This window comes from Euprymna scolopes, chromosome 18 (genome assembly GCF_053919585.1).
Source record: "Euprymna scolopes isolate OS-2025 chromosome 18, ASM5391958v1, whole genome shotgun sequence".
NCBI lineage: Eukaryota > Metazoa > Mollusca > Cephalopoda > Sepiida > Sepiolidae > Euprymna > Euprymna scolopes.
In genome coordinates this window covers 107,134,648-107,151,027 of record NC_136499.1, presented here as the reverse complement: position 1 = coordinate 107,151,027, position 16,380 = coordinate 107,134,648, and the positions used below count along the sequence as shown (strand labels likewise).

Here is a 16,380-nt window from a genome sequence, read left to right as displayed (position 1 = left end):
TTTCTGATGTTGAAATCTTTGAATAAGGTTGCGATGATGGATCTTAGATACTTATAATCAATGGCCCCATTTTAGTGTCGTTTCGTTCATTTTGATATTGTGATCAGAGTCTGAAGAGCATTTGCTCATTTTCATCTATGCTATTGCGTCGCAACACAGATTTTTCGCAACACTACAAATAAAGAGTTGCTTTGATCAATCCAGAAGCAACCTCGCCATAGCTTCAGTTGCTTCAACTCTGGACTACTAAATACCAGTTAACGATCTATTAACAATTAGTTTGGAAATTTAGCCATTTCGGTGGGCTTATATCTATCGGACTGAGGTATTGGTCCTGGGTAGTTCTAGGATGTCTATCCTTCCAGGTTTTACCTTCTTTTTTTGGGGAGGAATTTATTGTTAATTGTTGGAGGTGCCTTGATTGGCGAATGCTGGCGGGGCTGCATATGCAATTTTCAATATGCCACAGTGCTCTTCTTTTAGGGGTGCTGATTTTATTCTTATCTTCTGGCCTTATGTCACATCTTTCTGCAGTGATAAGGAAGTAAATACTAGCATTCTCTGGCTACCTATTACTTCTATATTTTCTGTAACTACATAGTCTTTTCAACTCTACCTCCATGTTGTCTTATTTCTTTTAAGCCACAACATGGAACATAAAAGCTTGTAAATATAGATGTTAGAAATAAATTTTTAAGTTTAGTATTTCTGATTGTTTTCTGTCCTTTTGTTAAGAATGTATTTAAAAAAAAAATTTTTTTTTTCTTTTTAATAAAATTTTTTTGAATATGGAACTTTCTGAAAAACTACATTTTTAATACCATTTTCAAACGCTCTTTGTAATGCTCCTGTACCTATATATGTCTTTTTTGCTAGTGTCTAATTTTGAAAGATGAGCGTCTTTCATGATATTACCATTAAGTAAAAGTACAGACACTGATCAGCTTGATGATATGACAGATCAAATAATGTATCGTCATGATGTAAATTCAGTTCTTCTTTATTTTCAGGAATACCTCGTTTCTGATGATTACAATAAAATAACACACGTAAGAGATTATTTAGGTGAGTATTGTTAAGGTGAGCTTGAAAAATCCCCCCCCCCCTCTTTTTTTTTTTTTTTTCCCAAACAAACTGTGACAATATGGGTATAAATTTTAAACAAACAAATAATAGTTAATTAATGAAAGCAATAAGAAGTTTCATCGAATGTCCTGCTGACTTGTCAGGCAAAGAGCAGACTCAAGGCGTATCCTTGAATAGTAGCGATGAAAAACACTTCACTTTGTTTGTTTCCATCTGATTGGTTGGAATATAGATCTGCCAATAAAAGCATATTTTATTATTCTCTGCTAATGCTGCTACATATACAGTATTAACGATTCCGTTACTGATGAGGATGCAAAAGTGTCAGCGCAAGTTGAATCCCATGTTAGTGATTTGTTTTTTGCAAAGCAATTAAGTCTAACCTATTATAGCATTTATTTAGTTAAAGTTATGTTTGAACAGCGCTTAATGATCTGTGCTTTGTCTTAATGAAAACTAGATATCTTGATATCCAATGATGATGCCAATCTATTAAATAGCTGATATGAAAGGTTCATTAACTGTAAACCTGCAAAAATTTAAGTGTAAGACATCTCGCTGCTCAACTTCCTACTTAGAGTGCCCCTGTAGGCATGGTCTGTTATTCACAGTAACCTCTTGGTGGCAAATTGTCTTATTTGGAATGAACATAAGTAAAAAAAAAAAAAAAACAAACAAATCCTCCATTTTCATCTGAGGATGTAATAAATCTAAAAAAAAAATGGATAAAAAAATTGCTTAAAATAAAAATTCACAACTGAGTTATTTCCCTTTTCTCATTAGCATCAAAACTAAATCAAATGGAAAGGTAAGTTTCTTTGCTAACTTCATCCAGCACGTCATTGCTTAGATGTATATATCAATGCAAAAAATTTGATTGTCACAAGTTTGGACCCCCCCCCCCCCCCATTTTTTTTTTTTTTTTTCCATGTGAAGCATTATTCTGATTTAATTAAACTTTTGTGTAGAGAAATTTGTAAACTTGTTTTTTACTCCATATGCCACCAATATTTATATATATTTCAACAAGATGGGCAGGCAGTCAGCCGGATATGTTGGTCTGAGAGACAGATGGATCTCTAGGCCCTAAGCTGATGGACTATTTGTGTTTGGTTGGAAGAGATATTTGTCTTGGGAGCAGGGGAGGAATCGGGCATCATTGTAACATCTCACAAAAAAAACAAAAAAACAAAAAAAACCCTGCTTTTTATCAAACTTGAGTTGTAATCTTGGAAGGAAAACTCCTTTCATTACAGCGATGACTGAGATCACATGGTTGACACTACGGCCTGTATTGAAATCCAGCACCGTATTTCAGTGAAGACAATGAGCAGACAATCCCTTCAAATGAAAATATACAACCGAGTTATTTCCCTTCATTTCTATTCCAAAAGTTTTGATTCTTCTCATTTTTCGACCATATTCCTATTTACATTAATAGTTGAAAATAACTACACGAAACGAATTACACAAAATTGTAGACAATGAATAAATATTTGAAAATATTAAGAACTTTATGCATACAATATTTTATCGAAATGATTTGATTCAGTAATAAATAACACAAAATGGTTTGATGTGGTGTAAAACAAAACAACAAAATCAAATACTTTTAATAAATATTTAAAAATATGGTGTACTTGAAGCATAACACTTTTACCAAAATATAAAGGATATTCCAAAAGTAATGCCTCCTATTTTTTTTTAATTTTGCCCGAATGGATCGGAGAGGATTGTAAATTGCTTTGTTATAATGACTGAACTTATTCATTCAAAACATCTTTGTTGTTCGTTTCATGTAATCAATGAGCAGATAATCACGGCCTGTGCACTGAGCGCATTCAATCTCAAGTTCACGTTTTCTTGGTTAATCTGTCTATTCTTCTAATTGTTCATCTGCAAACTTGCATAAAAAAAGCTTCAAATTGCAATCTTTTTCTTAAAAAAAAAAAAAAAAATGTACTTTGTTTTCTGATGTTATTTTGTCAAATCATAATTTCAAACAATTTCCTTTTTTTTTTAATTTTTTTTATACAGCCCATCTTGGAAGAGTGACTGCCATAATTTTCTCGTTGAGCTGTGAATGGGTTTTAAGCTGTGGACGTGATCGATATTTCCAGTGGCACTGCTCAGAGGCCGGTCGCCGGTTAGGGGGTTATCAGGCCACATCCTGGTGCCTCTGTCTACAGTATCCTTCAAATTTTTTAAATATTTTTTTTTATTCATTTTTATTCATAGAATACTAAAAAATACCTGTCCCCGGAAAAGTAAAATTCCAAGGTTGCTGACAAGAGTGAGAATGAGTCGAGTGCTTGAGGATGAATTTGATGATGTGCCAAGTCCGTTTTTCAAATTAGACTATTGTGATGACATTAAACAGTCATATATAAAATTCAGAGAGTGTATTACAGCTCAATTAGAACTATCGGGGGGGGGGGGCCTTGCATCAGAGTCTATCATCAATCATGAAAGAATCTAAGTCTTCCTGATATCTGGTCTCCATCTCTTTTCAGTCTTGATTAAATCTCTCTTTTTGCTCGTCAATCATGGATCCTTTTGGGAGTGTCTCTTTTGTTGAAGGTAGTTTTAAATCTTCCCTTCGGATTGTCTGATAGTTGTTTTCTTACAGTGTGCTTGGCAATGTTTTTTTTGTATATGTCAGTTGGAGTTTGTTGTTGAAAATGTTATTTTGCATGCTTTTATCTCTTATATACAATGTAAGCCAAAAGCAGGTGGACAATGTTTCTACCTGTGGAAATGGCACTCTTGTCATGATATAAAACCCATTGGATTTTCTTGCGGAGAAGACGTAATCATAAAAGATTGCGAAGATTCGGATACAAATTTTTATACTTTTAAAATAAAAAAAGATCAAGTTAAATTATATTTGTTTTAGTTGGTGAATGTCGTGGAGATAGGTAACCAGGACCATTTCTATTGAGACCGAATGGCTGACCTTAGTTGACCTCTATCATGACTAGTGCCACTTCCGCAGGTAGAAAGGTTTACAACATTGTCCACCTACTTTAGACTCACCCTGTATGTATATAGAAAGAAAGATAACTTTTTTCCACAAACAATTGTAAGAAAACTTTTTTATTAGTGTATATTTCTTTCTATACTTTCGGCATTCTTTCTTTACTCCATTGTCTGATTTCAGTGCTTTGTATGCTCTTAGAATTAAACTGTATCATATCCCAAGTCTCCCTCACTCTTGAGAATTGCTGTATAAGTTAAAGTGAACTCTAGTCTTGATGCTATGTCTTAACTTTGAAATTGGTGTCTATACCTTGTGCTGATATCAATAAAAATCCATATCATCTTGGAAACGATAGTACATGAAACTGTTATTTATATTGAATTCTTGTAACATAAATGAATGTCATAAACCTGTTTACCTCTGAGCTCTTTCATATATATGTATATATATATATATGTGTGTGTTCTTTGAATAGACCTGTAACATCAACCATTTGACAAAGGGACTTCCCCGAAATAAATATATATATATATATATGTTTAATGATTAAAGTTAAATTTTGTAGATTAAAATGTATACATTTCTATTTAAATTGAGAATTTATTGTTTGAAACTTAACTTAAATGTATTTGTATATATTTTAATCTACAGAATTTAACTTTAATCATTAAACTTATATATTGCTCTATTTTTATATATTGAGCTTTACCTTTTTGGCTACGATCATCCTGAAATTATTACCTTAATGTAATATCTGACAGGAAAATTCACTTGATTTCTAATCTGTGACTTATCTCATTTATACAATAATAATATAGGGAGAGAGATGGAAAGATAAATTTTTTTTTTTTTTTTTTTTTTTTTTTTTTAAACGGTTCCATATTTTACTAGGTCACAAGTGCATTAAAAAGCTGTTTAAAATTATTTCTTGCAAAAAGTTTTCTTTAACTGCGTTTCGATTCGATGAACAATCCAAATATGCCTTTGTCGGAGATTACTCGGGTCACATATCAGTGCTGAAAGTAAAACATAATTCGTTTGACCTGATTACAACTTTCAAAGGTCATTCAGGTAAGCATCAAATGTTTATAAAAATTTAAATTTCATCAGCAGGTGCAAATTTTTATGTTTTATTATTGTTTGTTTATCGGCAATTTATTTTTGTTTCACCTCGGTCCTGATAAGACTCTTCCTGAATCACGTTCTCACAAATAAGAACAATGTTCAAAATGTGGTGTCACTAAAAATAAACATTGTCTGGAATCAGCTGTAAATGACTTGGATACCATTGTATGTACACATTGTTTGGAATATGATTTAGATAAAACATATATATATATATATTAGTGTTGGGATAATTAATTGGAATCAGGAATCAGAAAAATTGGTGTGTCTTTTGATTGCCTTTATTTTGTTGAAAGCAAAATCTTCCATTGCTGGTAATAATGATAAAATAATAAAAATTTATTGATTTTTAAGCTACCACTAAAGCTAAAATCGATAGATCATCCTCCATAAGTGATTTCTTTATGTTTAGGAAAATAAATTTGATGCGTAGGCACCCCTTTGTGGGTATCCTTAGTCTGTCAAAGACTGGATGTGTGTGTGTGCGTATAAAATTTTGTTTTGCTATAATTTCCTGGATGTCAATCCAATGAAACACCAGTGTTTATCAAAAAGTGCTCAATAACGAGCCGACTGATATTTTAGTGTACATTTCTTTATTTATACACTATTTTCTGCATATGTGCATACATGTTTCAGTTCCAAATTTTTATTTTTTTTAAATGCAACATCATCAGACCAAATCTTCCAATAAACAAGATATTTAAATGGCAATTGCTTTAATGTAAATTTTTCTGTTTGAAGAGAAGTAGAAGACAAAATAAAGTGGGAGGGGAAAAGGGATTCATGACATCAGGTAAAATCTGGTCGCTGTCTTGTTTTGATTTTGCTTATTCAGCATAATGTCGGCACATTTCAGTCATAATTTTCTCAAGTTTGCATGCGTAATACTAAACAAGTGCAGAATTTTTATTTTTTTATTTTGAAAAATAAACATGTTTTTTTATTAAAATTAAATTCGATATTTCGATTCATAAGAGAATCTCCATTAGGAAAAGCAATTTTTTTTTTTTTTTTTTACGTATCATTATAGTGGTGCCGCCTAACACGTTATCCTTCTGATGTTGTTGAAGGGTAACATGTTGGGCAGTACTTGTGACAGCTCTTTTTTTTTATTTTTTTTTTTTATTTTAATCTTTTGCAGGTAGTGTGCGTAGCTTGAGTTGGGATCCAAGTCGAAGTTTGTTGTTCTCCGGAAGTTTTGACCAATCAATTATCGTGTGGGATATCGGTGGCAGAAGAGGAACGGCCTTTGAATTGCAAGGACACCAGTAAGACACACCCAACAACAAATTTATGTTTTACTTCCATCCCTCCCAATATTTGAAATTGACATAAGCAGGTTGTTGAAGATTGACATAAGCAGGTTGTTGAAGATTGACATAAGCAGGTTGTTGAAGATTGACATAAGCAGGTTGTTGAAGATTGAACAAAAGTGGGGTGAGGAGGGGGACGTCAAAGTTTAACAAATGTATATGAAGAAAGAGGTGTGAAAGAATTTGTGTTGTTAAAAGTTATGAACAACATCTTGTGCATTTGCTGTAATGGTTGTGATCGTCTCCCTTTTTGTTCCGGTTCAAAGTTGTTGTCCGATCTAGTTTGCTCTACAACAAAGTAATTCTTCCTACAAAACAAAAACCACAAGCTCAATTTATAAATAAACAAGCAAACCTGCTCCCCTGCCCAGTTGCGTGGACTGATTGTAAGATGTGCTTAAATATGATTTTAATTTATGAAGATTTTGTATTTATTATTATAGAGGCAATACTCTATTGATTATTATAGTATATGCAATATATAGTAGTGCTTTCAAAAGTAAAATAAATATGCTATCAGCTAATTTCAAAATCAAAACCTTTGTTACCCTCAAAGCTACGTTCGTATGCATATACGAGGAGCGTGCAATAAGTAATGCCGCTGACCCACTTCACATAGCAGTAGAGCAACGAAAGTTGGCACAGTTATTAGTCTTTCTCTACATAGGAACCACCCAAAGTTATGCATTTCTCCCATCGTTTGATGCAGCTCTGGAGACCGTTTTTGTAGAACACCTCAGGTTGGTCCTCCAACCACCATGTGACTTCAGAAATCAAGGCTGCATCATCTGGGAAACGCTTTCCTTTTAAAAACAACTTCATGGCTGGGAAGATGTGAAAGTCAGAGGGTGCAAGGTCAGGAAAGTAGGGAGAATGGGGAAGGATTTCATAACCACAAGCCCGTGCTTCTGACCTGGTGAGTTGTGGACCGGAGCATTGTCCTGCAGGAGGAGGGTAACTTTGCTGATCTTGCCTCGCCTCTTGATTTTGATAGCTTCCCTTAATTTCCTCAAAAGTGAAGCATAATAGGCTCCTGTAATTGTGGTACCCTTTGCCAGGAAATCTGTCATCACTACTCCGTCCTGGTCCCAGAAGACTGTGAGCATGACCTTGCCAGCGGAGGGCTGCACCCTTGCCTTCTTTGAAGGTGGTGAGTCCAAGTGCTTCCACTGCATTGACTGGGCTTTGGTTTCTGGATCATAGTGATGGACCCAGGTTTCATCCTGTGTAATCAGTCTTTTGAAAAACTTTGACTTGGCACATCTCCAAATTCATCCTCGCTTCTGGAATGGTGAGAGCAACCTGAGAATCCATCTGGCAGACACCTTATGCATATGCAAATGGTCATGAATGATAGTTTCCACAAACCCTGTACTAATCTTGACATCTTGGACTATTTGGCGAATAGTAATGCACCGATCTTCCAAAATGGTAGCCTGAACTTGACGGACAGATGCCTCATCAATGGCAGAAGGGGGCGACCAGGTCTGGGAGCTGTTTCCACATACTTCCGGCCATGTTTGAATTCACGATGCCAGCGTTTTACAAGGTCATATGATGGGGCATTATCACCATAAGTTTAATTTCATCAAAAGTCTCCTATGGTGTGCATCCTTTCAAATACAAAAACCGGATCACTGCTTGACATTCAACAGGCTACATTTCACACCTGACTCAGTTCAAACACCTGTAAAACAGAAACCACAATTAGTTCAGAGCTGTAATTTACTACATAACCCATAGAGGTATAAATCATTGCACATGCAAAATTTCAGCTAGATCAGACAACTGGAAGTGAGTCAGGGGCATTACTTATTGCACGCCCCTCATAAAAATAAAAAAACAAACAAAAAAAAACATTTAACCTGTAAATGTATATTTATGCAGGCATAGAAGTAAAACGCTTAGTTGACTTTTTTTTTTTTTTTTTTTTTTTTTTTTTACTGTTGACCTCTTAGCAACTAATTTTAACCAGCTAAATACCAAATCTAATTCATTCCACAGGTCTAAATTCTGTATATATATATATATATATATATCTCTCTCTCTCTCTCTCTATATATATATATATATATATATATATATATATATATATATCCCCTTCCTTTGTCCTTGTACATATTTATTTTATGGTAATTGTAAATATGTCCCTCTCATTTTCACCTTATTTTTAATTTCTTCCCCCTATTTTCTTTTTTAAAAAATCAAAATGCCATCGTTCGCCCCTGATGAGGATGGCGAAAGACGTTTTTGGTTTAAAAGAACTCTCTTCTCCATCATATCTAAATTTTGTATCCCAAATAAACTTTTCTAATATATATATATATATAATCGTTTCAAGTTTGTAAACTAAAAATTGACAGTAGTTTGTTCGAGACCATTCCTCAAACAGACAAGATTACTTATATATATGTGTGTGTGTGTATGTGTTTTATTTCTTGGAATATTGCAAGTGAAATTCGCTTTCCTAAAGTTGAATGGTAGAAATGAATCTTGCCTTACCAAACCGAAATGCACGAGTCCCATTGATACAGTCCTTTAGTTAAGAGCTTACAAGGGACCCAAACTGCTTGGAGAGACACTCTTACTCAATTGTCCAATAGTATTCAAAAAATAAACTGCACCACTCAAATGTTCAGGTCCAACTCTCACTCTTACCCCTTCTTTCTCTATCTTTGGCTGTCCAGAGATTGACCACTTTTGAGACACTCACCAGAGACAACTTCTAGACAATCTCCATTCATGCGAGTTTCATAAAGGCTGATCCCAGCATAATGTTCCCGTTCAATGAAGCACTTTTTTTTTTTTTTTTTTTTTTTTTTAAGAGAAAAATATCTCTTGGATGGTCAGATTCTGACCAGAAATATTCTTGGTTCTCAGTTCCCTCATCTCTTCTCTTGCCTAAGCATTTATCATTGCAACATCTTCCATTTTTATGCGCCAGCAAAACATGGTAAAACATGTTGCACAGCGCATGTTTACAAAGCGACCCAACTTCCACACGCACATACACACCTCATTTTAAAAGCGGTGTTTATGTACAGAGGTTACCATGCTTTCATCGACAATGGCCAGTAGAACCTATAAATTGCCGGAATGTGCCAAACGAAAACTTTGTGAAAACGCTGATGCATTTAAAATGCTGACACAAAAACGAAAAGGCAAACATGTTTTAATGGAGAAAAAGAAAATGCAATTTTAAGAAGAAAAAGGAATAAAAATCACTTAATGTATAATTTTCAAGAATGAATATTTTTTTAAAATTTTTTTTTAATTTTTTTTTTTTTTAAATGATATGAAAAAAAATTATAACAGCCAACATCAAAGACTTTTTCTTTTTTTTTTTTGTCTTAATTTTTTTTTCCAAATTTTAGTACAAAAATTAAAATTAGGGCAAAAACGATCAGAAATTATTTGGAAGATGAAAGTCTTTTTTTTTTTTTCTTTTTTTATATCTTCTTTTAACAATTATAACAGCCAATATCAAAAACTTTTTCTTTCTTTTTTATTAATTTTTTTCCAAATTTTTTTTTTTTTTTTTTTCCAAATTTTAGTGGGCCTGTCGGTGGGGCATTAGAATACACACCGACTGCTCCCCTGCAGAGGGTAAAAGTCCCTCAATGGGGGTCCTGGATATGACCTTAAACTATATCCAGTGGTGAGGCCCCAGATTGTGGGCTTTGGGGAGTGTGGAGCCACCCTTTAATTACCATTGCTCCCAGGTCCACTCTGACCCGGAGTGGTAGTACCTGTTAGGGTCCCAACTATGGGTTAAATAGAAACTGACTTGAAAACAACAAATATATTCTATTAAAAATTTTTTCTTCAAAATCTTTGAATTCGGCATTAAATAACCCGAAAAGTGTTGATATGCCGTAAAACAAAAACAACCAACCAACAAACCAACCAAATTTTAGTACAAAAATTAAAATTAAGGCAAAAACGATCAGAAATTATTTGGAAGATGAAAGTCTTTTTTTTTTCTTTATATCTTCTTTTAACATAAAAATTTTTTTTTTTTATTAATTTTAATTTTTTATTCGTTGAATGAAATTTTTTTGATACTTATGCAGAGAAGATACCATGCTGAATTAATATTATTTGGAAACCTATTCTTAACATGGGGAGGGGTGTTTTTTTTTTTTTTTTTTTTTTTTTTTTTTTTTTTTTTTTTTTTTTTTTAACTATTCTGTACTTTCATCTAATAAGTTACTTATGTAAAGAAGTACTATGCTTCTGTTAACAATGTCTACTGGTTTCACAAAGCTGTCAACAAATTGATTTTTTTTTTAGTCTGCTTGCGTGAATTTCATTGGTAAAGCATTTTGACATATCCTGGCCGGTTAAATTATCTGCCGGGAAATGCTGATGAAATTTTGGCTTCAGCATGTCAACTTCTCCTGCATAAGTTACCTTAACATCAGTTATTTGATGTTTGCCTTCTGTTTCTTCTCTTTCAGCGATAAAGTTCAGTGTCTGATCTACTGTCCAATTTCCAACCAGTGTTTATCGGGAGGCGACGACTGTATGGTTGCGTTTTGGAACATGGACGGAAAACGAGTTGAAGTGAGTTACAAAACAAGGCTGCGTGTCCATTCTTGCTGCATGTTAAGCGATCTGCCATGCTTAAGTTTGAAATCTCATTTTGATCGTAATACACACAGAATAGATGCGTCTGACTTTGAAGGCATCCATCGTTTGGTCTATCATGTTGTCACAGCATATTCTATTCATTGTTTTGACTCTTGAGCATATATCCGTTAATCTTATGTTTTTATGTAGATGGATGTGGTTCTCGGTTGATTGTGTCTGTGTCGGATATATACCTGAGAGTCAAAAGAATGAAAAGAATATTCTGTTGTCACAGCCATAATCATGATAAATGTTGTATAAACAAACTGACGTAAATGTTATTATAACCAACTTGTATTAAAATTGTCCACATGGACCTGTGACGCAATGGATAAAGTGCTAAGCGACAGTCTTCTGGAGGTTTGTGGTACAGGCGGTACTCAATGCCTCCGTTTAGTCTCGAAAGACAGAGGATACCCCCTGTAGGGGCAGTAGCGCGTGTAATTATGAGGCAAGGGTTGCGCAATCACCAACCACACCTCTCCTGAATCCGCACTGCTTGAGTCCAATGGGAAGGAGAAGTCCAGGACGACTGGAAACAATGCCGAGATAAGCGGAGAGCAGATACAGCACCTGGAAGTCCCAAATGGTCACCCATTTAGTACTGACCAGGTTCAACGTTGCTTAACTTCGGTGATCCTGCGGGAACCGGTGTGTCAACTTGATTATGCCATACAGGTGATACTAAGAATATGATAAAGAATTATTTTAGACTTGAAGGAATGGTTAAGTTGTACTGCGTCTGAGTTCATGGTTAACCGCTACGAAAGATTTCCTGTCTGTTGTATTTTAATCAGTTAGATATCTCTACTATTATATAAAAGGAACTTTTATATAATAGTATGTGTGAGTTTGTTCCATATGGACTCCTAAATGTCTGGGCCGATTTAAAAAAAAAAAAAAAAAAAAAAAAAAAATTTCACACAAATGTACTTTGTGTCTGGCAGTATTTGTAGATAGGTTTTGTATTGGAATGTCTTTGATAAGTATCGATAATCAAAAAAATTTGGATGAAAGAAGGAACAGATGATTTTGACAAGTTAAGACCTTACACAGCCCAACATTGCAAGTGCATTTAAGAAGTTTTATTACCGCACAAGCAGAAAGACCCAGCAACAGTAGGTTCTTTAATATTACAGGGATGCATTCAAAATGAATGTTTCTGTTTAGAGCACAATTGAAACATGATACTTGACGTTTGCATTTTAAACTTTAATTCAAGCCATTATATAAAAATAATTTTATAAAGTCAACAGTATGTTCTCTACAGTGCAATGTAAACTATAATGCATTGTGGACCAAATCACTTCGGGGAGGCATGTGAAGCTTCCTCTTGGTGGATCCTCAACTAGAGTAAGCAATTAATGAGTTTGATTGAAAAAATGGTTGATTTCACTGATTTCGATAACAATAAAATATGAGTATGAAACATTTGTTGATTATCATTCAATCCCGGGCAATATCAGGTCTCCCTGCAAGGGTATGTGTATGTATGTATGTATGTATGTATGTATGTATATATATATATATATATATATATATATATAAAACCAGCATGTCAACAATATAATTCCGGATTTTTCCTATCATCTTTCTGTATTGATAATATTGGATTTCTCCATATCTTTTCATCTGATTTTTTAATCTTTAACTTTTAATGTATCTACTGATTTCTTAAAAATTTTTTCATGATTTTATAATTTTATAAACCTTTACACAAAAGATTTTTTTTTTCTTTTTTCTCTCCTTTCTTCATATGATGCTGTTTCAGTTTGTCAGTATCAGCAAAATCATAGTATCGCTATAATATTCATTTGCTAATATCTTTCCTCTGAGAAGAATGCATTTCCTTGAAACTCTGTGGATTAAGGAAATTTCAATATACCTTTTTGGAGTATCCTGTCAAATAATAAATTAATGTAAAATATATTTTTACAATCTTTATATATTTGTATATTTTGGCAGCACGTCTGATTGAACATGACAAAGTTCTTCTTTTTTCTGATTTTTCTGGATATCTTTTCCTTAACCTACCAACAATAATACAATACACTTAAATTATCATAGGGAATGCCCAGAAAAATATAAAAATGCCCTTATAAAAAAATTTGATTCACCGCTCATACAATATAGCATCAACCCGACAAATATTTTACAAAGAACTAACAAACATAAAACAAACCCTGATCAACAATAACTTTCCCAATAAAATCGTTGATAAGCACATAAAACTCACTACACAATAAAAAACATAGACCCTAACATCAAAGTATACTATAAAAACCAACTACACACTAACTATAAGACAGACGGAAAAATAACAAACCTAATTAAAAGATACACCAGACCCACCGACCAGAGCAAAATGATCAAACTAATAATATATTATACTAAATTTAAAACCTCTGATTTAATAATTAAAAACAATAGCAATACTAACACCACACTAAACCAAACTAATGTAGTGTATGAATTTATTTGCCCCTGCAAAGAATGTCTCCGAACCCACTCTAAAAACTCATACAACACATATATAGGCAACACAACACTCTCCCGACGACTAACCTATCATTTAGCTGACAATAGTGCCATAAAACAACACCTAACATCCCATAATAAAAACCTACAGTCGTCCGACATTAGAAATATCTTAACTAACAATACTAAAATTCGATACTTTAATAATTTCACATAACAACTAAAATTACTAGGAGCTATACTTATCGAAAAACTACAGCCCCTTTTTAACCAGATATCATTTAACACCGGGACAAATATACTAACAGTATTTAATAACTAAAGAAAGAAACTATAAAATAAAAAAAAATCGAAATTAAAAATTAATCGTCCCTAACCCACCCGCACCCACCTTTTTATAACCAATTAAAAAAATTATCAATACACCAAGCCTCAAAGAAAACAATAACAACAACAATCGCTCCTGATGATAATCAGATGCACCAATCAACAGCGCTTAAGAATATGGCTGAACAATGTTTGGGTGCCATTCTATATGATAGGTCAGCTGAAATAAAAAAGACTGCTTGGCGAATAGAAAAGATATCCAGAAAAATCAGGGAAAAAGAATAACTCTGCCATGTTCAATCTGACGTGCTTGTGTTTGTTTGTGTGTGTGTGTGTGTGTGTTGAGTATCCTCTTTCCTCTCAATTTTTCTATTTCATGGAAAAGATCTTGAGTTCTTTTATATCAAACTTTCTGATTTGGAGATTAAAAACAAAAACTTATTTCGGTTCTTTGGACTACTATTCTCATCTTGAATATTATTATCGCAACAATTCAGTTGATGTAACCATCGACCTTCTTCAGGTGCATCTTGTTCAACTTGGCACTCTGAATGGAATTATGAACGAAGCCCTTTATTTAACCTGAAAAATGGCAGCTTTTTTTTTTTTACATACACATTTCTTGAAACTTTGTTAATTAAGGAAATATTTAATACAGCTTACTCTTATTCCACAAGTGGTACAATGGATATTTCTTTTCTTTTTTTTTTTTTATTCAATTTTCACCCCAAACAAGGCACGGTGCCACTTTGAAGTAGGGGGCTACTATCAGGGACTTAATTAGCGGGGTCATTATGAAGGGAGATGAGTAGAAAGATGTTTGTTAACATTACACTTGAACTTCTGCATATCAGTGCAGTTGGGAAAGCAGAATCCTGGAAGGGAGTTCCAAAGACCTGCAGTTCTGGGGAAGAAACTATTGGAGTAAAAGGCTTTCTTGCACCTAGGGATCTCTACTGTAAAGGGATGAGACTTAGTAGCTTGTCGGGTTTGTTGGGGGTAGTTACGTCGGGGAGGTACAAGTGTTTGCAGTTCGTCAGAGCATTCACCATTAAAGTATTTATAGAACAGGCAGAGGGATGCAACATCTCGTCGATGGGACAGAAGCTGAAGCCTAGATGACAATTCAGGACCTATCAGGACATAAGTGCTAAGTTATAATCAGTTCAAAGTTAACGTCTTCTGGATGTTGTAGGTTCAATCGTCAGTATGGGTGATACTAGTAATACAATTACAAATTACATTTTGGGCTGGTGTATCTGCAACTAGTCTCTCCTGCTTAGAAATGGTTCAAAAGAGAGCCGCCAACCTAATAGATCCCGAACTGTCAACTAGGCTTCAACTGCTGTCCCATTGACAAAATGTTGCATCCCTCTGCCTGTTTTAAAAGTAATTTAATGGTACGTGTTTCGACGAACTACCTGCTCTTGTATTCCCGTGACGTAAATAACCCCGACAATCAGCAAAATCCCACCCCTACACAGTAGAGATCCCTAGATGTAAGAAAGCCTCTCTAATAGTTTCTTCCCTAGGACTGCTAGACTTTGGAATTCCCTTCCGGGTTCCTATTTCCCTGACTGTACTGACATGCAGAAGTTCAAGTGTAATGTAAACAGACATCTTGCTGCTCAACTCCCTACATAGTACCTTTTCAAATTATGTCCCAGATAGTAGTTCCTTACATCAAAGTGGCACGGTACCTTGTTAGAGATAAAAATGCAATTAAAAAAGCTAAAAAAAAAAACTTCAAGCTTCTATCCGATCATGGCTGACAAAACGAGAGCATGCTACTCTCGTAGATTAAATAAAAGGTTTCACTGGAAAATCGCTTACAGATTTAAGAGTTCAATGAGACTTTTAAAATCTTACCAGATAACGTTATCCATATAATCAAGGAATCTTTTTTTTTTTTTTTTTTTTTTTTTTCGCCGTCTAGAGTTCCAAGAGGATAAAAACAAACACTTCCCAAACATCTTTCATACTCAGCATGCGAGACACGGTTTAAGAAATGCCGTATACAGCATTTCTTAAACCGTATCTCCAAAGCTACTAATACGAATTACTAAACAAATTTCTGTTCAAGCCTTTTCCAAGATATTTTCTAACGTTTATGGATATGAAATGTAAATTTCTAGTTGTGACAAAATGTTTAATGTGTTGCAGACTCCTGACTGGGCCGAAAGTGATATTTGCCAAAAATGTGATGCGCCGTTCTTCTGGAATGTCCAAAAAATGTGGGAGCAAAAAGTGATTGGCAACAGACAGGTGAGTAAGACGGACAAAGATGCATGCGCGTGCATATTTAAAACAAACGGAACCCTGCATTTGGAAGGCTGGAATTAAAATGGTTAATTTATTCATTCTTACAGCACTTTAAAGAGACTTGTAGCAGGCGAAGGATACCCACTTTTTGTTAAGTAGAGAATTGGAGAGATA

The 16,380-nt window shown here is 34.1% G+C and overlaps 1 protein-coding gene across 1 annotated transcript in view; it reads left to right on the top strand.

Annotated features, from left to right (window-relative positions):
* LOC145297743 (WD repeat and FYVE domain-containing protein 2-like) overlaps window positions 1-16,380 on the top strand; it is a 133,872-nt gene that overhangs the window by 103,127 nt on the left and 14,365 nt on the right. Inside the window, exons 4-9 of the mRNA XM_080143967.1 lie at window positions 1,011-1,065; window positions 3,124-3,274; window positions 5,025-5,137; window positions 6,336-6,462; window positions 10,968-11,073; window positions 16,108-16,209. Of these exons, the coding sequence (XP_080000093.1) occupies window positions 1,011-1,065; window positions 3,124-3,274; window positions 5,025-5,137; window positions 6,336-6,462; window positions 10,968-11,073; window positions 16,108-16,209 (654 nt within the window). The remainder of the gene's footprint in view (window positions 1-1,010; window positions 1,066-3,123; window positions 3,275-5,024; window positions 5,138-6,335; window positions 6,463-10,967; window positions 11,074-16,107; window positions 16,210-16,380) is intronic.